The sequence below is a fragment of the Rhinoderma darwinii genome, chromosome 8, assembly GCF_050947455.1.
Source record: "Rhinoderma darwinii isolate aRhiDar2 chromosome 8, aRhiDar2.hap1, whole genome shotgun sequence".
NCBI classification, from domain to species: Eukaryota; Metazoa; Chordata; class Amphibia; order Anura; family Rhinodermatidae; genus Rhinoderma; species Rhinoderma darwinii.
The window spans coordinates 100,331,997-100,354,053 of NC_134694.1; the positions used below are offsets into that span (position 1 = coordinate 100,331,997).

A 22,057-nucleotide genomic window follows, 5' to 3' on the forward strand; every position below is an offset into this window, starting at 1 on the left:
GTAAAAAATCTTGGCACCACGTATATGATCAAACAGTTCTGAGATCAGCGGCAACGGATATTTATTTTTCACAGTGATCTGGTTGAGACCTCTGTAGTCAATACAAGGACGAAGAGAACCATCCTTCTTTTTGACGAAGAAGAACTCGGCTCCTGCCAGGGAGGAAGACTTCCGTATGAAGCCCCTCTCCAAGTTCTCTTTCACATAGGCGGACATGGATAGAGTCTCTGGCTAGGAAAGAAGATATACGCTACCAAGGGGAAGGGATGCGCTAGGAGTCAGCTCGATAGGGCAGTCATACGCCCGGTGTGGAGGCAATGTCTCCGCCTCCCTCTTGCTGAAGACGTCCGAAAATGCAGCATAATGACCCGGCAATTCTGCCAATGACCGAGGCAGCGAAGGCTGAGCCGAACTAATCTGCACCAGGCATCGGCTTTGACACTCAGGGCCCCACTGGAGAACCTCTCCAGAATTCCAGTCCAGGACTGGGGCATGTAGTCGGAGCCAAGGCAGGCCCAGCAACACAGTGTTAACAGCTTTGGATAGGACATAGAACGACAGGAGTTCGAAATGAAGAGCTCCCGCTTGGAGCCTCAGCGGCTTGGCCACAGCTATAACTGGATCTGGAAGAGGTAGTCCATTCACTGATGCAACTGTCAATGGCCTCTCCAGAGGGGTAGTGGGTAATTGAAGAAGATCCACCAGGTCTGTACGAATGAAATTAGCAGTGGATCCAGAGTCCAGATACTCAGAGACCTGATGCGTTCTTTCGCCGGACTATGGTCACTGGTATGGACAATTTAGACAGAAGTCCTTTCTTACCCAAGGTTGCCTCTCCTAGCAATCCTAGGATTTTGAATTTTTGAGTCCCGAAGTGCATCTGCGTTGTCTCTCCTGGGTGGATAGCTTACACTGGTCCATCATCACAGACTCCTTAGGAGGATCGACATCTGAGGAGAGCAGGGGTTGCTGCAAAGTAGGAACCAGACTAGGAAGGCCTCCTTCCCGACGAACCTCTTGGAGGCGTTCTCAAATCTGCATATCAATCCGGGCGGACAGAAGGATGAGGTAATCCAGGGTAGATGGCAGGTCTCGAGCGGCAAGTTCGTCCTTAATCTTAGGAGACAGTCCATGCCAGAATGCAGCCACCAGGGCCTCATTGTTCCATAACAGTTCTCCCACCAGGGTGCGGAAGTGGATGGCGTACTCGCTCACGGAGGTGTCTCCTTGGCATAGGTTAATCAAGGAAGCCACTGCAGATGATACCCGTTCAGGCTCCTCAAACACCATGCGAAAAGTCAGGAGGAAGCCCTGGAAGTCATGGGTCTCTGGTCCTTGTCTCTCCCAGATAGGGTTCGCCCGTGCAAGAGCCTTGCCAGTGAGGAGAGAGATTATGAAAGCGACCTTTGCGCCGTCGGATGAAAATGTCCTAGTATACTGGCTGAAGTTGATCTGGCACTGGTTCAAAAATCCACGACAGGTACCTGTGTCTCCATCATAGCAGTCCGGAAGTGGCAAAGAAAAGCACGTGTCGACACTGCCAGGAGGTGTAGTCTGAGGATCAACACTGCCAGGAGGTGGAGTAGGAGGAACGGCAGCTCGTGCCTCTTGCCGACGTGCACGAATATTCAAAGCCTGGAGGAGTTGGTCCTGTCGAGACCGGAGGTCTTGGATATCCACCCGCATCTCTTGTGAAGTCGTCATGGTCTTGGATCGACCAGCGGGGTCCATGGCCTGAGTTTACTGTCACGTAGGGTTCGTAGACCCACTGGGCCATACCAGCTGGCCAACAGGGCACAGGTCAGAGTCTATAATTTTTATAGTGACGTCATCGCACCGCTTGCATCGTTGAAAGGCGCTGATTGACAGGGCAAGTCATTCTGCCCTGCCAATCAGCGCCTTTCATAGACGGAAGCAGCACAATAATGTCATCGCGCTGCTTACGTCTATGAAAGGCGCTGGTTGGCAGGGAACTATGACTTGCCCTGTCAATCAGCACCTTTCAACGATGCAAGTGGTGCAAAGAAGTAATCCTGCCGCTTGAGTCGTTGAAGGCGCTTAATTGGCCGGGCACAGAACCTACCTGGCCATTCATCGCCTATAGTGCAGGAGGGGGAGGTGGCGGCTGGTTTCAGTGGCGTCACCGCCCACTCAGAGAGGCAGCAGACCACTGTCATGGTCCGCCCCCCACCTTCCCTCTTAGTTGCACCTGGGGCACATGCCCCGCCTGCCCCCTTAGCTACGCCCCTACTTTACAGATGGTATCAGGTTCTTCTGGTAAGACGTCGTCTCTGGTTTTCGCCAAACATGTCTTCGGGTACTGTGGCCAAATACTTCTCATCTTTCCATAGAAGCATATTGATGTTATTTTTGCACAGCAAAGGTTTCCTTCTGGCTCACCATGTGGATGTAATTTGTAAAGCTTCTTTCTAAAAGCCATATTTTATTTTATTTTTTCTGCTGGAAGAGTTGTAGTGTATAACAGAGGCTGTATTTTTTATTAATACCATTTTGGGGTTCATATGATTTTTTGATCACTTTTTATTCCATTTTTTTGGGGAGCGAAGGTGACCAAAGAAATGCAATTCTGGCAGTTTTTTTTTGTTTTGTTTTTACGTCGTTCACGTTGCATAATAAATAATGGCAACCAGTGACACCCCACGATCGCGTTGTGGGAGGGCTGATGGAGTGATTGAGGGGGCTTTCCCCTCTTTATAATGGTTCAGATGCCGTGGTCACTATAAATCGCGGCAGCTATCTCGTTAAATGACCGGAATTGAAGTTATCTCTGTTTCCGGCCGATGCAGGAAATTGATGGCTGTAACATACAGCCGACACCGGCTGAGTACGGAGAGGGCTCAGCCCGTAAACCCGCTTTGTACTTACCCCTATCGACTATGAGGTACAGTAGTGTCTTGGGCAAAATGGCAGTTTTTTTTATAAATATTCTCCACATGTAAATGATCCTCAAGACTTTGTAATGATTAATGTCTAATTGTTTTGAATTTTTTCAATCACTTTCCAGACTCATAGGCATCTATAACCTGATTTCTGAAGACCTCAGATATTACTTTGGATCTAGGGATCGTAATATCACACATTTCATAAAGCAGACAAAACAAAATGTCTGAGATATAAGCGTGCCAGACACAAGCTTAGCGGGTGTGTTATAGGAGTGTGCTGAGTGGCCAAGTTAGCAGAGGCAACTAAGTAAAAATTACCTAACGTTCCTATAGTGGTGGGTAGCGTGGTACTGCTCTTTTGGTTTAGGTTCAGTGGAACAACAAATAACAAGCAGCTGGGGGTCACAAAAATAGGTGAGTCCTAACGCTCTTAGAGTGGTGAACAGCATGTTACTACATACCAAATTGTATATGGTGCCAGCATACTTGCCACAATCCAGTTCCATTTCTCCCTGCCCATTTCCGCATTGAATGTCTTTGCAGGGTTGGCAGTGATGTCGGGCAGGGCATGTGCAAGCACGCTGGCCTCAGTACCAGTTAGGCTACATGCACATGACAGTGAAAACCGGCCGTGTGATGTTTTTATTTAATGGCCGTCACATGGCCATTTTCAGAACAATGGAGTTTTATGGGTGTATTCACATGGCCAGTTATTTGACGGCCCGTGAATACTGACCGTCAAAAAATAGGACATGTCCTATATTTGGCTGATTTCACGACCGACGGCTCCCATAGAACTCAAAGGATCAGTTTTTAACACCCGTTTTTCAGGAATCAATCCTTGTAATGGCCAGTAAAACTTTTCCTGGCCGTGGACTCCCGGGACACAGCACTACTTTAAGTGCTGAGCCCAGGGAAAGCCCTTGACATTACCGTCCATATATGGACAATGAAGTCAGGGCTTTCAACTACAGAGTCCCTGGCCAGAGCATCGCAAGATCTCTGGACGGGGACTTCTGTCTTGGGAAAGCTCTTGATGTGACTGTCCATATATGGACAGTGACATCAGGGGCTCCCTCTGACCCCCCTGTAGATAGCACCCCCCATATGTAGATATCATCCCCTCCCCCCGTAGATGGGGGGGCCTCTAGATAGTGCCACTGTAGCTCCCTGTAGGAGCTGTTACTGATCACATCTAAGTTAATAACTTAGATGTGATAGATTTCAGGTGGATCCTGCATTACCCGCAGGCACTGAACCCATCAGTCCCACTGATCTGTCCGATTCAGGTCTCAGCGCATGATACAGCTGCTCTGCATACAGGATACAAAGCAGCTGTATCTCAAAAAGTAGAAATTATTTTTAAGAAAAAGTATTTAGAAAGTTGCACCAATCACAATGATACACATTTTATTAAAAAAAAAGATTTCAAAGATGTACATAGCCTTTAAATAGCATTCCCACATGCATTCCCTATTAGTAACACATAAGCTTTACCATGAAACTCGGATTGTAACATTATACTTGTCTTTCATGCAGAGATCCAAAGTATCAGAATAAGGATTTAGACAACAAAAACAGAAAATGACAAACAGCAGCCTAACAAACTGCGACATCACCTCGGATTTCCGACATACTCTATATGCAGTCACCTACACCGTCATCTTCATACCTGGTCTGCTGGCGAACAGCGTTGCTCTTTGGCTTCTAAGAAGCTTCATCAACAAGAAGAGCAAAGCCATTATATTCATGATCAATTTGGCGTTGGCTGACCTTTTACATGTCCTGTCGTTGCCCCTGCGGATTTATTACTATATAAATCACACTTGGCCATTTCGAAACTTTATATGCTTGCTGTGCTTTTACCTTAAGTTTCTCAATATGTATGCAAGTATTGTGTTCTTAACTCTGATAAGTGTTCAGCGCTACGTCTTCACCACAAATCCTTTCAAGGCCAAAGGATGGAAGAGAAGGTATGATGTTGCCATCTCCATATGTGTATGGATAGTGGTCGGGGCGGCCTGTCTCCCTTTCCCAATATACAGAAGCTCTGGACTGAACATCACAAGTACCAGTTGTTTTGCTGATCTTGGAACAAAAAAGATGAACACCATGACAGTCATCATCATGCTTGTAGGGGCAGAGCTGTCTGGCTTCCTAATCCCTCTCATAATTATTACTTACTGTACCCTAAAAACAAGAGCTGAATTAAAACGTGACTCATTGAGGTGCGAGAATATGAAGGAAAAACACAAGGCTTTACGAATGGTAGTAACCTGCGCGTCTGTGTTTTTTATCTGCTTCACTCCTTATCACATCATTTTCTTCTTTTATGTCATGGTCAATTCGAATATAATCCATAGTTGTACAGTGCAAAAAGTTATTATGGATCTCCATCCATTTTCCCTGTGCTTAGCGAGTATCAATTGCTGCTTGAACCCTATCCTGTATTATTTTACTGCATCGGAGTTCCAAAATGAATTGGCCAAACGTGGTTCCTCAGTTGTTCGCGTTCGTCTCATGAGTAGAGAAAGTGTTTCTTCCATGAGGTGATCACTTAGTTTATTTATTTTTATCTCTGCTTATTTATTTTTTATACTAACTGAATTGTTGAAAAAAATTTACAGTATACATTTATGCCAGGGTGTTATTTAGAAGTTTATATTCTTGTTAAACAGTATAACCATATATTAAGCTGGTAAGGCCGGATTCACAAGTAGCGTAAATACTGCAGATTTTCCGCAATGGATTTAGTTGCGGAAAATCCGCAGGATAATACAGTAGCAGCAGAATGGATGAGATTTGAGCAAATCTCATCCACATGCTGTGTAAATGATAAGCGGAAAAAAACGCTCAGGAAATCCCCCTCGATGCAATTTTTTTTTGTAATTGCTGCTATTTTGGGGCAGGTTTACGCCCATGGAATGCAATAGGGAAGTAAAATCCGCAACAAATAGGAGATGTTGCGATTTTTGTGGCGAAAAAGCTGCGATTCCGAGACAAAAATCGCAACCTAGAAAAAAAATCTTATACAGAATTCTGTGTTTCATCGTCCAGTCCGGCCTCCTGGGATGACATTTCTTCCCATGTGACAGGCTGCAGCGGTGACATGGGATGAAACATTATCCCTGTAGACAGGACTGCAGGACGGCAGAGGGACGCGTCATCGTGGCTACGGGTAAGTATGAAACTTTGGACATTCCGGCCGAAAAACTGCACCACAATTTAAAACGGTTTTACGGTCGGAATTCCCAGCAGCAACCAGGGCTTTTACGTAGCCTATCCGCCCTGTGTGAACATACCCTATGGGTTCCTCAATTGCTACTTCCACTCTATTAGCTGAAGCCAAGAGTCAAATTAATAGATGGCATATAATGTTGCCACTTATTACGGACGCTCTCAACAATGGGCTTAACTTTTAATCAAATGGGTTGTTAACCCATAAACCAAGATGTGGTTGTCCAAACCAGACATTTCCTGTATATCTACTTCTGTAAATGTATATAATTTTTTGTCTGCATTCTCTGGTAATTATGTAGCTTTGTTTTCATGTTCTGATGGTGTAAGATCATTTCTATAGAATAACCTGCCATCAATTGGTATTTAAACATTGCATTCCGTTATTTGGAACCCTTCCCTCACTTGTGTCCCGTAAGGCAAAGTTATGAGATGACTTAGAGTATCTCTTTAAGCCAAATTATTAAATGCTAAGCAACATCTGCAAAAGCATAATTTAGGTTGTATAAAAAGGGAGATTACATGTAAAGTACAGTATTGCGCTGTACAACTTCTGCACACAAAAAAACATGGGAGAGTTGTAAATAGTTCAGTAAGTATCTAAAGGGGTTTTTATTTGTTTTGCCACCACCTGCACCAAAATAATAGACATGATTTTTTTCCCGCATATGTAAATATATATTTCAGACAGACTGTATCATTTCCCTGCACGTAGCATACAATGACTTCCTCTTAGTTATAGTAACTGTGTAGATATGAGTCAAAACTAGAGACTGTTCGTGACTGTATTTTGCGACTTTGTCTGAAAATAAAAGCTGCTGCCCAATGGTCGAATCCATTCCATCTAACTCATAATACACTGTTTTTGTTGTTAAAGGCTATAGTAAACCTTTGAACACTGTGGGACTGACGGCTTCGGTGACAGCGGCTACTGTGTGTCTCTGATACGCAGGATCCACCTGTTCTCAATCACATCTTAGTTCACATCTAAGTTTGGGTTTCAACTTCTATGTATCCAGGATACACTCAAGTTGTATACGAAAAAGTAAAAATTATTTTTAATAAAAAACAATTACAAACACTAACACCTTTAATAATTTTTTTTAATCAAAAATAAGAAAAAGTCTTCCAAGGTTTACATAGCTCAGTAGGAAATTGTCCATGACTTTCTTTCAAGATTGTTCTTCCGATATATCAATAAAATTTGAATTTTACAATATCTGTTTCAGCACAATTGCGCTGGAAGAATGTCAGTGTATATATATAGTATATATATATATATATATATATATATATATATATATATATATGTGTGTGTATGTATGTATATATATAGTGGGAAAGCACGGGTCTTTAATCCATTTTCTAAAAGAATGGTAAATACTGTACTGTATTATAAATAGTTTAAAAGTGCTTGTATGAGATTTTATGTTAGAGTCTGCTTTTTTTCCTAGAAGTAGCGCCACTCTACTCCATAGGCTGTGTCTGGTATTGCAGCTAAGCCCCATTGAAGTAAATGAGGCTGAGCTGCAATACTAGACATAGCCTGTAAACAAGAGTGGCGCTGTTTCTAGAAACAAAAATTATATTCTGTTTTCTAATCTCTCACAGCCCCTTTAAGTTCATTATCTTATTCCAGGGCTATGATCGGGAGCGAGCATTCGTATAAGCGCTCGTTCGCCCCATGATTGGCCCGTGTAAAAGGGCCTTAAGGAACTTGTGATTTAATTCTATTATGATATTATAAAGGTCAGCAATCTTGAAACATACTGTCTGGAAAATGTCTGCATTAACTACTTCTGTGTGCTATTCTGTGATTGGTTTTACTTGACTGCTGCTCCATTTAAACTCCTCCTGCAGCAGTCATGGGGCTGGGGGTCCCATCGATAAGAGTCCTAGCAGTCAGACCCCCAACCGATTTAACATTTATTACCTATTGAGTGGATACATGTTTTTGACCGGAATACCTTTATCTTAATATATAGTTATACTGTTTAACAAGGGGTTGCCTAAAATCTAAATAACTTTATCTTAAAAATAAAACAATGCTTGACTTCTTGCAAAATATAAAGACATTAATATGAAACATTATTGTAGCACACACGTGGTTGACACAGAGGAGAAGGGAGAATGGAGAAAAGAGTAGGAAAGTGTCTGTGTATACAAGTTAAAGGGGTTGTCCTCTACCGGACAACTGGTGACCTATCCACCGGATAGGTCATCAGTACATGATCGGTGGGGGTTCAACACTGCACCGATCAGCTTCTCCGGCTGCCTACGGGCCCCGGAAGTCTATGCTGGAAGGAGATAGCTCCGGCCACGGAATAGTGGCCGAGCTGCAGTACTGCTCTGCTCCTATCCAAGTGAATAGGAGAAAAGCTGCAGTTCGGCAGCATGACCGCTATGCAATGACATCCGGTGCCCACAGGCAGCCAAAGCAGCTGATTTGTGCGGGATCCGGGTTTCGGACCCGCACCGATGATGTACTGATGACCTATCCGGTGGATAGGTTATCAGTTGCCTGGTAGTGGACAACCCCTTTAATGAACAGGTGACAGACTTAACTTCCCCACTCCCAAAATGGATAAATATGTTTGCAAGTTTATGTCCTCGTTTACATTAAAAACTGAACATTTATGAACACTTATAAAAATATACCTATAGAAGGGGAAAAAGCAGCCAAAATTCAATTATTTCTGGGAAACTTTTAGTAAATAGCTATAATCATTATTTTCTTAGCAAATCATTTACTAATCAAGCAAAGAAAATTTATTTTTTATAGGTCACTTTTTGTACTGCTTTTTTCACAGCTTTTTTTACCTCTTTGTTGCGTAGGGTGTAGATAATGGGGTTCAGGAGAGGGGTCACCAATGATGGAATGATAGACACTGTTTTATTCAAATGTAAAAAGTGTCCAGTGGTGGGACGAACAAACATGAAAATATTGGTAAGGTAGAAAAGGCAAACAACGATCAGATGAGAGGCACATGTTGAAAAGGTCTTGCGTCTTCCAAAAGAAGTGGGGAACGACATAGTCGTTTGAATGATGTAGATGTAAGAAATAACAATTAGTAGAAAACAACCCGGGATTATAAAACAAGCAGATACAAAAAATAACATTTCTAGGCTTGAGGCTTCCGTGCAAGACAACTTTATCAGAGGTGCAAAATCACAGTAATAGTGGTCGAGGACATTCTCACCACAGAATGAAAGATTTGAGACCTGAATGCATAAGACAACAATGATAATAAAACCACCGGCCCAGGAACCCAAAAGCAATTTTACACAAGTCGTAGGATTCATGACGATCAAATAATTTAAGGGGTTGCAAATAGCCACATATCGATCATAAGACATAACAGTAAGGAGGAAACTCTCTGTGGTGCCTAGAGAAAAATGAAAATAAAACTGAGCCATGCAACCAATTATAGAAATGGATTTTTCTTTTGTTAGTAGGAACCACAGAAGTCTGGGAACAGTGACGGAAGGATACCAGATCTCTAGAAACGATAGTCCACCAATGAAGAAGTACATGGGTTTGTGAAGACGTCGGTCGATAATAACAATTACTATAATAAAAATATTGGCTGTGACGGTCACAATATAAATAATGGATACTACTACAAATAGGCAAAATCCCACTTTGGTGGACAATGAGAAACCTAGAAGATAGAATTCTGTAACAACAGTTTGATTCTTCTGCGTCATCGTAAATATTTTATCTGTAAACAAAATCATTAAAAAAAATTATAATCCATTTCAATTATCCAGTGTACTCTACTTGGTCGAGGTAATCTTTTGGGATCTACATAGTAACATAGGTAGCAGGGGCAGAACTACATTAGTGCAGAAGTTGCAGACACACCCAGGCCCTGGTGCCTTAAGAAGCACATTGTCCCCTCCACCATGTAAGAGGTTGTCGGCACTATAAATGGCATATGAGGGTTGGGGGGCATTGGTACAAAATTTATGCCAGGGCCCAGGAGCTTCAAGTTATGTTTCTGATAGGTAGACTGGTTGAAAGACATGTTCATCAATTTCAACTAGGGGAGAGAAGAGAATGTGGATGAAAGGAAGGGGGAGGGATAAATGTTTGCCCCTATTGATCCAAAGGAAGGCAGAAAACCTCATAAAGCCTGAGCAAATCTGTCCTAAAAAAAATTACAAATTCTTCCTGATCCCACTTGATGATCAGAACTATTAGTTTCAGAAGTGATGCTATTTTTTATATAGTTTTCTTTTAAAACAAAATTTAAAAGTAAAGATTGCTCAATGTCTATGGGACTGACTTAAATAGCGCCCTATCGGCTGTTTTCCTTGGCCCCATAGACATTGAAGGGACAGGCAGTGGACATGCATGAATGCCGCTACATTCAAAATCCTCCTGATTGCACGATTGCACTGCAGGTCCCCCATTCTAGTGTTCAGTAGGGGTCCCAGTGGTGGGGCATGATCAGAAATTCTCTGGACAGGTGATAAGAGTTTTTAGTGAGAAACCCCATTTAAAGAGAATCTCTCAGAAGAGGCCTCAAAACTGCTGACGCGTGGTATAGGGTTGTGGGAGGGCATTATAATATAGATACATTTAGTCTCGGTCATGCAAGGTGCATGACAAAGAAATCGATGTTTAATTCCGCCTGTACCAGGGTCACAAGTGTCACTGAGGTGGGCACTTGATGTGCAAGTGCTCCTTAGCTCTCCTCACTTCACGCTGCCAGCGTCTCCCCTCTGCTCTGATTGACGGCTCTAGTGGTCTCCTGATTGGATGATAGAGCCATCACTCAGAGTAGAGAGAGGCACTTTGCGACCACCACAGCGGGGATGTTAAAGTTTGGTATCTCAGTCATTCAACTTGCATGACCGAGTTAGAAGGAATAGTTACAAATGCCCTCCCCCATATCACGCTGTCAGCAGTTTTACCATTACTGTTAGCAGTACCATTAGGTGGTAGTGATAGTGCGGGCTCAGAAGCTGAGCCCGCACCACCACCGCCAGGTGTCAGCTTTGTGACAGCTGACACCCTGCTGTAACGGCCAGGACCAGAGCTGGCCTCCGATCCAGCCGATTAACCCCTCAGATGCTGCATCCACTATTAATTTCTGTAAAACACCTGTGGGGTCTAAATGCTCACTACACCTTTTGATGAATGCCTTTAGGGGTGTAGTTTCTAAAATGGGGTCACTTTTTTTGGTACATAAGAGGTTTTGCAAATGCGACATGGCATCCGCAAGCCATTCCAGCAAAATCTATGCTCCAAAAGTCAAATACCACTCCTTTTCTTCTGAACTCTCCCATATGTCTAAACAACAGTTTCTAACCAGATATGGGGTTTTACCATACTCGGGAGACATTGCTTTACAAATGTTGATGCCTTTTCTTGTGTATTCCATGTGAAAATAAAACATGTTGATCTAAAACGACATCTTGTAATGTAATGTAATTTTTCATTTTGAGCTCCACAAGCCAAATGGTGCTCCTTCCCTTCTGTGTCCAAACAGCCCTTTATGACCACATATGAGATATTGCTGTACTCGGGAGAATTTGTTTTACAAATGTAAGGGTGCTTTTTCACCTATTTTTTTTTTCATTTTCACAGCCCAATTCTAATAAAATCTATGAAACATCTGTGGGGGTCAATATGATCACACAGCTAGATAAATTCCTTGGGCTGTGTAGTTTTTGGGGTGTTTCCTTTGTTTTGGTACCACAAGACCTCTTCAAACCTGAGATGGTGTCTAAAATCTAATAAAAAAAGTCCCCAAAATCCACTAGGTGCTCCTTTGCTTCGGAGTCCGGTGCTTCAGTCAATTAGCACACTAGGGCCACATGTGGGATATTTCCAAAAACTGCAGAATCTGGGCAATACCTTTTAAATTGTATTTCTCTGGTAAAACCTCCTTTGTTGCAGAAAAAAATTGATTAAACATGAATTTCTGCAAAAAAAAATTACATTTGTAAACTGCTGACAGATTCCGTTTGAACACAGAGTAATGAAAGAAGCTTCATCTACACATCAGATTCAGGACAGGTGGCAAAGCATGGATGAAAATATAGACAAGAACGGACATACCATTAGTGCCATCTGTGCAGCTGCACAGGGGCCCAGTATGTAAGGGCCCACTGCCACCTTAAAGTAACCTTCTTCTGTCTGTTAGATTCCATGTAAATGCCTGAGATGATGAATTTTATGACTAACAATTACTGATGGTTTGTTAGGCTGGGTTCACACGACCAAGTTTCAGACGTAATTCTGGCGTTTTACGCCCCGAATTACGTCTGAAAAAAACGGCTCGATTACGACGACAAACATCTGCCCATTACTACCAATGGGTTTTACGATGTACTGTGCCGACGACCTGCCATTTTACACGTCGCTGTCAAAAGACGGCGTGTAAAAAAGACGGCTCGTCAAAAGAAGTGCAGGACATCTTGAGACGTAATTGGAGCCGTTTTTCATTGAATCCATTGAAAAACAGCTCCAATTACGTCCGTAATGGAAGCCGCAAAAAACGCGAGTACGAGCAATTACGTCTGATATTCAGGAGCTGTTTTCTCCTGAAAACAACTCCGTAATTTCAGACGTATTTTCCGTTATCGTTTGCACATACCCTTAGAGAGACATAAGGGGTGATTTGTGATGACATTTTGGAGAGCAAGGATGTACTGTTCTTGCATAGGGGCCCTCAGCTGTCTGTGTCCGCCACTAAATATAGAGTTATACTATATTTTACTGTCTAAAGTATAATGGCAGAGAAATGTAGTTAATAGTCTCAGGCTGATTTCCTTAACCAAGCAAGAGGAGCTGTATTTTCAAATTTTTCATATGTACAGCAATATATATTTTAGTAAAAAATTACCTATAGCCACCACTTGGGGAAGCTTAGATGCTTATAATATAGAATTTATACATATATTGAAATGAATCATATAACAGTAGACAGTTCAACTGAATGCGTTCTTCGTTCTGATGATTGGCATCGACCAAGGTGTTGGACCCCCATTGGTCAAATTGATGGTCTAAGGATAGACAATCATGTTTTAGTCCCAGGAAAACCCCTTTAAGCTCAAATTTAGCATTTAAAGGCAATGTAAACCTTTAAAGACTTTTTCTTTTTTTAGTAAAACAGTGTATTTAGTGTTTAGTGCAACTTTGTGAATTGTTTTTATTAAAAAATGATTTTACTTTTTGAGATACAGCGTCTATGTATCCTGCGATACATAGAATCTGTATCTTTGCGCTAAAATCCGAATCAGTCAGGTAGGCTGGAAGCTGTATCTCAAAAAGTAAACTTTTTTTTTTAATACAAACCAATAAAAAGTTGCACAAAACAGTTTTAGTTAAGAAAAATGTACTTAAAGGTTTCCATAGCCTTTAACTCTATGTCTTTGCAGGAAATTTGAAACTCTGTCTAAAAAAATTAATTATTACAGAATGTTGGAGTTAAAAATGACAACTTCCCATGTCAGTACAAAAAATATTCCTAACATATAAAGATAGATATTGCTGTCCTTATACTGATGATTTTATGAGTAAAATGCAAAATGGTGGAGAGATTGGTTGATTGGAAGTTGTTGATATCAATGTTAAAAAATCTCTATATAATAAAAGTGATATGTCCTATTTTAAAAACAAGCAAATGTTATCAACCATCTGTGCCAATATCAAACTGTATCTGCCCTAAGTGTAGGCAGAGAGAAAATAAATGCAGAAATGGGAAAAATGTTTTGAGAAATGGGAAAGAAAAATGACAACATATTTCTTGTTACTTACCACATACACTTAGTAACTGAAGACGTAGTAGTAGTAATAGAAGTTTTTATTAGGGACAAACCAATTATTTCAAATAAATATTGAAGAATTGAAAACGACATTAAATTTATAAGAGTTATAGGGTTTGATGGCCTACAAATATGTACTTGGATTACTGAGGTTGTTATAGTCACAAGAGTTCTGAGTGCATCAATTAGATATAGTCTGCAAAATGGTCCTTTGCTAATAGATGACATTGAATTCAAAACACACTAATTCCCTGTATGCCATTTTAGCTGGAAAACTAGCATACATGCAATTCCCTCATCGTAGGGTTATCAAAACAATTTGATAAATCAAAATAAAAACTGTATATTTTACAAAGGCTTAAAACAATGAGGGAACATATTTTTGTGTCTATTAAAAATACTATTTTCTGGATTACAAATACGGCACCACTCTTGTCAATGGGCTGTGTCTGGTACTGCAGCTCCGCCCCATTCACTTGAATATATAATCTATAATCTAATTTCTAATCTCAGAAAACACTTTTAATAATTTTGGGCTTTTCAGTTTAGAAACCCAAAATGGCCATTGCTTGAAATAAATATTGGGATCACGTAGTTGGAGGTCATGCATTTTTGAAAAAATGTCTCTGTACTGTAAATCCTGATTCTATGTGGGAAGATTAGAGATGGAGCTTGTGGATTCTAACTAACTGTAAAATATACAGTGTGAAAGCAGTCATACTTTCTAAAAGAACCTGTCAGTAAAGGTCCTATTTCACGGCCTGATTTGGGGCATGAAAACGGGCACCAATCATAGACACAGCTCGTTGGTCGACATTCGTTTGCTCCTTTCACAAGGAGCAATAATCGGTTATGTATGGGGACGATCATTAATTACTCCGATCATTAATTTCCATCTTGTCAGCAGCACATCTCCTTATTTACATAGGGAGATGTGCTGCCGAACACAATAATATTTAATGCTGCATAAATGAGCAGATCAGCCGGTCAACGAGCAAACGCTCATTCATCGGCTGATCGTTGCCCTTTATACACAGGGCAATGATCGGGAACGTGTGTTCATATGAGCACATTTGCCCGAGCATTGACCTGTGTAAAAGGGCTTAAGTATTCAATTTCCCTGCAGCGCCATCATAGGGGAAATGAAGAATTAGACAGTGGCCATTTAAATGAATGAGTCATCTGTGTAATGCAGGACTGCGAAAGAGGAATTTTCTAGCCAATCTCCAATATGACCAAGGGATGAGAATCCTGAACAGAGTATCCCACTCTATCACCTAAAACGGTCTATGAAAATGGGTTTTCTAGACTAGCAACCCCTTTAAAGGAAAACGTCTAAAGAGATCATAGAAAGCCCTAAGTGGAATGTTCTCCAAATGTGAAAAACATTTGAATCATTCTGTTGTAACCCAAAAAAACCTAACCGAAGATCCTACCGAAAAGTGAGCTAATCTCAATTTCAATGGTGTTGGAGCTCAGTTTTCTGTGGCGCTGTCGCCACTGGAGTTCTCCCCTCTTCATTTTAAAATGATCCTGTTACACATATTTTTAAGAAACCTTCCCATCATCTCGTTCCAGCTACATTCCTATCTCATTACTTCCCTTTGCCTCCAAACATCTCTAACAACGCGTCTACCTTAACTGTTAACACATCTCTCCTCCAACTCACTTTTTGACCATTTACCATCTGGCCTCCGATCACACACATAAAGCGTACCTAACTTTTCATGTGACTTTTCAGAATAAGCTGTTATATGTGTATACATGAGGAATAACACTCTTTCTGGCAAAAATATGACTTGTGTTCTGCATTTTATTTTAGCAGTTTTCCCCTCTGCAGGCTCTTTCTTTAATTCTCAGTTTCTTTCCTGAGCTAGTGAGTGGAGCCTAATCATTATTGAGTCAGAACCAGGATCCTCTGGTACTCTGGTGGGCAAGTACAACCCTGACCAGGGCCACCCTGTCCCTGAGGTAAAGGCCTGCTGCCTCTCTGAGGGGGAGGCGGCGCAATTGAAACCAGCCGCCGCCACCCACTCCTGCACTATAATTGTTCCTAAGTTCTGCGCCCCGCCATTCAACGCCTTTCAATTACGTCATTGCATCATTGAAAGGAGCTGATTGGCAGGGCAGAAAGTCGCTTGCATCGTTCAGCCACAGCAGACCTGCTAAGAAGAGAGTGCAATTGCAAGAGGATGGCGCGGGAATGGAATAAGGTGAGTAAGTAAAGGTTTTTTTCTGTTAAAACTGTGAGGGGCTATATGTTGAGCACTATCTACAGAGGGGGCTATATGCATGGCACTATTTACAGGGGGGCTATATGTGGGGCACTATCTACAGGGGGCTATATGTGGGGCACTATCTACAGGGGGGCTACATGTGGGACACTATATACAGATGGGCTATATGTGGAGCTTATATACATGGGTGGCTATATGTGGGGCACTTTCTACAGGGGGGCTATATGTGGGGCACTACCAACAGGGGGGCTATATGTAGGGCACTATCTACAGGGGGCTATATATGGGGCACTATCTACAGGGGCTACTATCAGCAGGGGATCTATGGGGGCCACTAACTAGAGGGGATCTATGTAGGGCACTATCTACAGGGGGCATCATCCACAGGGGCTCTATGGGGGGCAGTATCTACTAAAGGCAATATAGGGGGCACTATGTATTTGGGGCACTGTCTACAGAGGTCTCAATGTGGGGCACTGTCTACAGGGGACTCTATGTGGGGCAGTGTCTATGGCGGGGCTCTATGTGGGGCACTGTCTCCATGGGGTACTATGTGGGGCTCTACCTACAGGGGGCTCTATGGGGGCACTGTCTACAGGGGGCTCTATGGGGTGCACTATCTACAGGGGCTCTATTGGGGCAATATCTACAGGAGGCTCTATAGGGGGCACTATGTAAGTGGGGCACTGTCTATAGAGGTCTCAATGTGGGGCACTGTCTACAGGGGACTCTATGTGGGGCAGTGTCTATGGGGGCTTTATTCGGGGCACAGTCTACATGGGGTTATATGTGGGGCTCTGTCTACAAGGGGCTCTACGGGGGGCATTGTCTACAGGGGTTCTATGGGGTTGACTATCTACAGAGGGAACTATGGGGAGCACTGTCTACATGGGGCAGTGTGTGTGTGTGTGTGTGTGTGTGTGTGTGTGTGTGTGTGTGTGTGTGTGTGTGTGTGTGTGGGACATCGTGTATGGTGCTAATAGAATCAGGGACACAGTGTATGGTGCTATTATAATCAGGGACACAGTGCATGGTTCTATTATAATCAGGGATAAAGTGTATGGGGCTATTATAATCAGGGATGCAGTGTATGGTGCTTTTATAATCAGTGACACAGTGTATGGTGCTATTATAATTAGAGGTGTACTGTATGGCACTATTATATTTAGGGCGTACCATGTGGCACCATGAAAATCTTCGTTTATAGGTGCAGAAAATGTTTGAAAAGTAAGAAGCTGAAGACATGTAGCGTCCATGGCCACGGGCCGTCGGGTTTACTCACTTCCCGACACCCGCAGCCATGGATCCGTGAGCGATGGTCCCCATCTCCTTCCTAGGAGACACCAGCGCTCACTTCCGCTCCGGTCTGCTGTGTCTCGTAGGGTCGTGCCCGCTCTTAAAGGGCCATTGCGCGCGCCTGTAAAACAATCATCATCATCAACCACCAACCACATGATTTCCTGGTCTATAAGAAGGCCCCAGCCCTTCTGACCTTGCCTGAGCGTTGTTAGTTATCCCAAGTCTGTCTTGCAAATGGTCCCTTAGTGTTTCCAATTGCAGTCGTTACCCGTGCCCTGTTACCTGTTCCTGTATCCCGTGCTGTTCTTGTTCCTGTGCCTATTAGTGTCGGAGTCGTGTCTACTGCACCTGCTGTCGTTGCCGCGTCCAGTGTCTTCTGCCACGTCCAGTGTCTTCTGCCACGTCCAGTGTCTTCTGCCACATCGGATACTGCCCGCCACATCTGGCGCTACCTGCTGCACCGACCTCCATCCGTGCTGAAGCCACAGCCACTGTCTGAATTAGTTCAGGTACCCAAGTGTTACTAACTACTATAGTTTTTCGTATAGTCTGTGACCTGGTCAGCTGCCTCTCCGCTACGGCAGAGCGGTCTAGTGGGTCCACATACCCTGTGAACGTGACAGTATGCTCAGGCCATGGAACCCGCTGGCAAGCCCAAGACTGCAGTCCAGAAGATACAGACGGAGATGTATGACCTATGCACACATCAGGATCAACTCCTTGAGGCTGTGAATTCTATCTTGTATCTACTCACTGTTCCACCTCCGGTTCTTCCGCCTGAGGCTGTTGCTGTGCCACTGCCCGTTGCTCCTCCTGTTTGTTCTGGATCCACAGTTCCTCTGCGTCTTCCTCCTCGCTACGACGGTGATCCGAGAGCATGTAGAGGATTTATTAATCAATGCACGGTTCATTTCAGGCTACCGGCTCATCTCTTCCCCTCCGAGGAGGCCAAGGTAGCATTTATCATCTCCCTTCTTGCTGGCAAGGCCCTCGCATGGGTGAACCCAATGTTGGAGCAACAAGGACCTGTATCCTCGGACCTAGCCTTGTTCCTGCAGTCCTTTCGTGCTGTGTTCGAGGAACCGGGTCGAACATCCTCTGCCGCAGCTACTCTGTTGACCTTCAAGCAAGAGGGTTTCACAGTAGGGGAGTATGCTATCTCCTTCCATAGCTTGGCAGCGAAGCTGGCATAGAACAATGAGGCACTGGTGGCGACCTTCTGGCACGGACTGTCCTCTCACATCAAGGACGAATTGGCAGCCCGCGACCTTCATTCTACCTTGGATGCCCTCATCCTGCTAGCCACTCGGGTTTATATGAGATTCCAGGAGCGTACTCAAGAGGTTCGACAGGAGAGCTGGGTCCACAGACCAGCACCCTCAGTCCAGACACCACTATTGCCTTCCCCTACTGCGCTACCTGAAGAACCAATGCAGGTAGATAGAGTCCGGTTGTCTAAACAGGAGAATCAGAGCAGACGTTCCTCTGGACTATGTATGTATTGTGGCCTTAAGGGTCATTTTTTGCGCCAATGCCCACAGAAATCGGGAAACTCCAGTACCCAGGGTTGGTTGGAGAGGCAACTCTAGGTGGAACGTCTCCAACGGGGTTCCAGATGCCATAGCCATTGCCTGTCACAAGTCCATCCTGTTATGCCACATCTGCCTCAGTCACTCTCCAGTCTACCATCTCAGTATGCCAGTTTTGTGGATGTCTTCTGCAAGCGAGAGGCTGAGGCGTTGCCTTCACATCGGAATTATGACTGTCCCATTGAACTGGTTCCAAATGCTTCTCTTCCCGTGGACGGGTATATCCTCTCTCCTTGCCAGAGACTTTATCTATGTCAGCCTATATTAAGGAAAATTTGGAGAGGGGTTTTATACAAAAATCTTCCTCCCTGCCTGGGGCCTGCTTCTTCTTCGTTAAGAAGAGAGATGGATCTCTTCAACCCTGCATTGACTACCGTGGTCTCAACCAGATCACGGTCAAGAACAAATACCCTTTACCACTTATATCCGAGCTGTTTGATTGCATACGAGGAGCCAAACATTTTTCTAAGCTAGACCTGCAGGGGGCTTATAACCTAATCCGGATTCGCCGGGGTGACGAATGGAAGATGCCACTTAACACCCGGGATGGACACTACGAATATGATGTCCTTCGGATTGTGTAACGCTCCCGCATTATTTCAAGAATTCGTCAATGATATCTTCTGAGATCTCCTCTATATGTGTGTTGTAGTTTATCTCGATGATATTTTGATTTTCTCACCAGATCTGATGACCCATCGGAGGCATGTCCGTCAGGTTCTTCTGCGACTAAGAGAGAATCGCTAATATGCCGAGTTGGAGAAGTGCGTCTTTGAAAAGAGGTCTCTGCACTTCCTGGGCTACATCATCTCGGATCAAGGTCTTAAGATGGATCCTGAGAAACTAAAGTCTGTCCTGGAATAGCCACGTCCTCAAGGCCTAAGGGCCATACAGAGGTTCCTGGGATTCGCCAATTTCTACCGGCAGTTTATTCCGAATTTCTCATCACTGATGGCCCCCATCTCTACCCTTACCAAGAAGGGTGTGAATGCCAAGATATGGACTCCAGAGGCAGAGTACGCATTCATTAGCCTCAAGAAAGCCTTCCCTTCAGCTTTGATCTTCCATCATCCTGACGTATCTCGGCAGTTCTTATTGGAGGTGGACGCTTCCTCTGTTGGTGCAGGTACACTTCTGTTCCAGAGGAGCTCTAAAGGAAAGGCAGTAGTATGTGGCTACTACTCAAGACTTTTTTCTTCTGCTGAGCGCAATTACTCTATTGGAGATCGGGAGCTACTGGCCATCAAATTGGCTCTGGAGGAGTGGAGACATCTTCTAGAGGGCGCAGCTCACCCCATCTTGGTCTACACCGACCACAAGAACCTTACCTACCTCCAGTCTGCTCAAAGACTGAATCCCCGTCAAGCCAGGTGGTCGCTGTTCTCCACCCGTTTCCAGTTTGTGCTCCACTACCGTCCCGCTGACAAGAATGTGAGGGCCGATGCCCTGTCCAGATCGTTTGAGACGGAAGACACGGTGGAGTCCCTTCAGACTATAATAGACCCGTCCTGCATTGTCACTGCTAATCCTCTGCACGTTAGAGACATCCCTCCGGGGAGGACTTTTGTTCAGTTGGCGGATAGGAGAAGAATTCTCAGCTGGGGACACGGTTCTAAACTGGCTGGGTACGCTGGTGTCCATAAAACTCGAGACCTGATTGCTCGTCACTTCTCGTGGCCCATGCTACCTAAAGATGCTCTGGACTTTGTGTGTGTGTGCTTCTAACAAAGTTACTCACTCCAAGTTACCTAATGTAAATATTTATTCTGCCTCTAATTAGTACTGTAGTCACTGTATGATTTGCAGCGAGATGACGGGTGGTATAATGTTTTTGTTTTTTTTGTAAAAACAGTAACTCCAACTATTGTTCGGGCTATGCTGGGAGCTTTAGTTTTACGCCGTACAAACCTATACAGCAGGGGTTGCACTAAATTTTGCTGTATTTGTGCTGATGCTGCATATATGTACTGAGCTTTATTCTGGTGCTGTATTTATGTATTATGCTTTGTTCTGGTGCGGTATATATGTACTGAGCGTGGTTCTGGTGTTGTATTTATGTTGAGAGCTTGGTTCTAGTACTGTATATATGTACTGAGCTTTGTTCTGGTGCTGTATTTATGTACTGAGCTTTGTTCTGGTGCTGTATATATGTATTGAGCTTGGTTCTGGTGCCGTATATATGTCAGAGCTTTGTTTTGGTGCTGTAATTATATAGGATATATTTACAATAGCAAAATTGCAGGTCAGATGGTATTCATTGTATATTTAATGGGAACCTGTCAGGTAGTTTTAACCCCTTGAACTGCCAACATGCGATAATACATGACCTGACAATATTTCCAAACATTCCCTTATATGTTTTGTTTTAGATACAGTAAAATCTATAAAATCAACTTTTTAAACCTCGCACACTATATGCTAATTAATCATTAAAGGTTCATGCGGTGATGCCGCTATCCTGAAGAGTCACACAGTCCTGCCTCCAAACCCATCTTTCCAAGCTTGATTGACATCCCCCTGGCTGTTGTACATCACTACAAGTCTCCTCCAACTTTCTCAGATGCGCCAGTGCCTTATACTACTTGGGCACGTACCGTGCAGTAAGGTGTACTCTCCCCGGCTTCATTGCTGCACTGCACATGCCAGGGGAGTACAAGGCAACGGCGCATCCACACGAGTTGGAAGAGGCTGCTCGTGATGTAGAACAGCCAGGGGGATGACAATCAAGATCTGGGGGCACCATTTTCAATTTTCAAAAAAAAACACCAAAATTTCGTAAGATATGCTGAACTCAGATATTAAAAGAACAATTATATTCTAATAGTAAATACATCTAGTATAATGTAAATATACACACAATAATATAAATCATGTTCAAACATTTAAGACTCCTCCAAATGTGGTGTAGCACAAACATTTATAGGTTCTGTATTATAATAACATGCTAAGATATAATATAATCCCTTATATACAGATAATGAGCATCAAAGCCATGCATCAATAAAATATATTG

General features: G+C 43.4%; 2 protein-coding genes across 2 annotated transcripts; one reads left to right on the forward strand and one right to left on the reverse strand.

Annotated features, from left to right (window-relative positions):
* Positions 1-4,487: 4,487 nt before the first annotated feature.
* Positions 4,488-5,456, forward strand: P2RY10 (P2Y receptor family member 10). The gene has a single exon (XM_075834408.1). The coding sequence runs from the start codon at positions 4,488-4,490 to the stop codon at positions 5,454-5,456; it is 969 nt and encodes a 322-aa protein (XP_075690523.1).
* Positions 5,457-8,909: 3,453 nt separating this feature from the next.
* Positions 8,910-9,848, reverse strand: LOC142659998 (olfactory receptor 6F1-like). Its single transcript, XM_075836649.1, has one exon. The coding sequence runs from the start codon at positions 9,846-9,848 to the stop codon at positions 8,910-8,912; it is 939 nt and encodes a 312-aa protein (XP_075692764.1).
* Between the last annotated feature and the right edge of the window lie 12,209 nt (positions 9,849-22,057).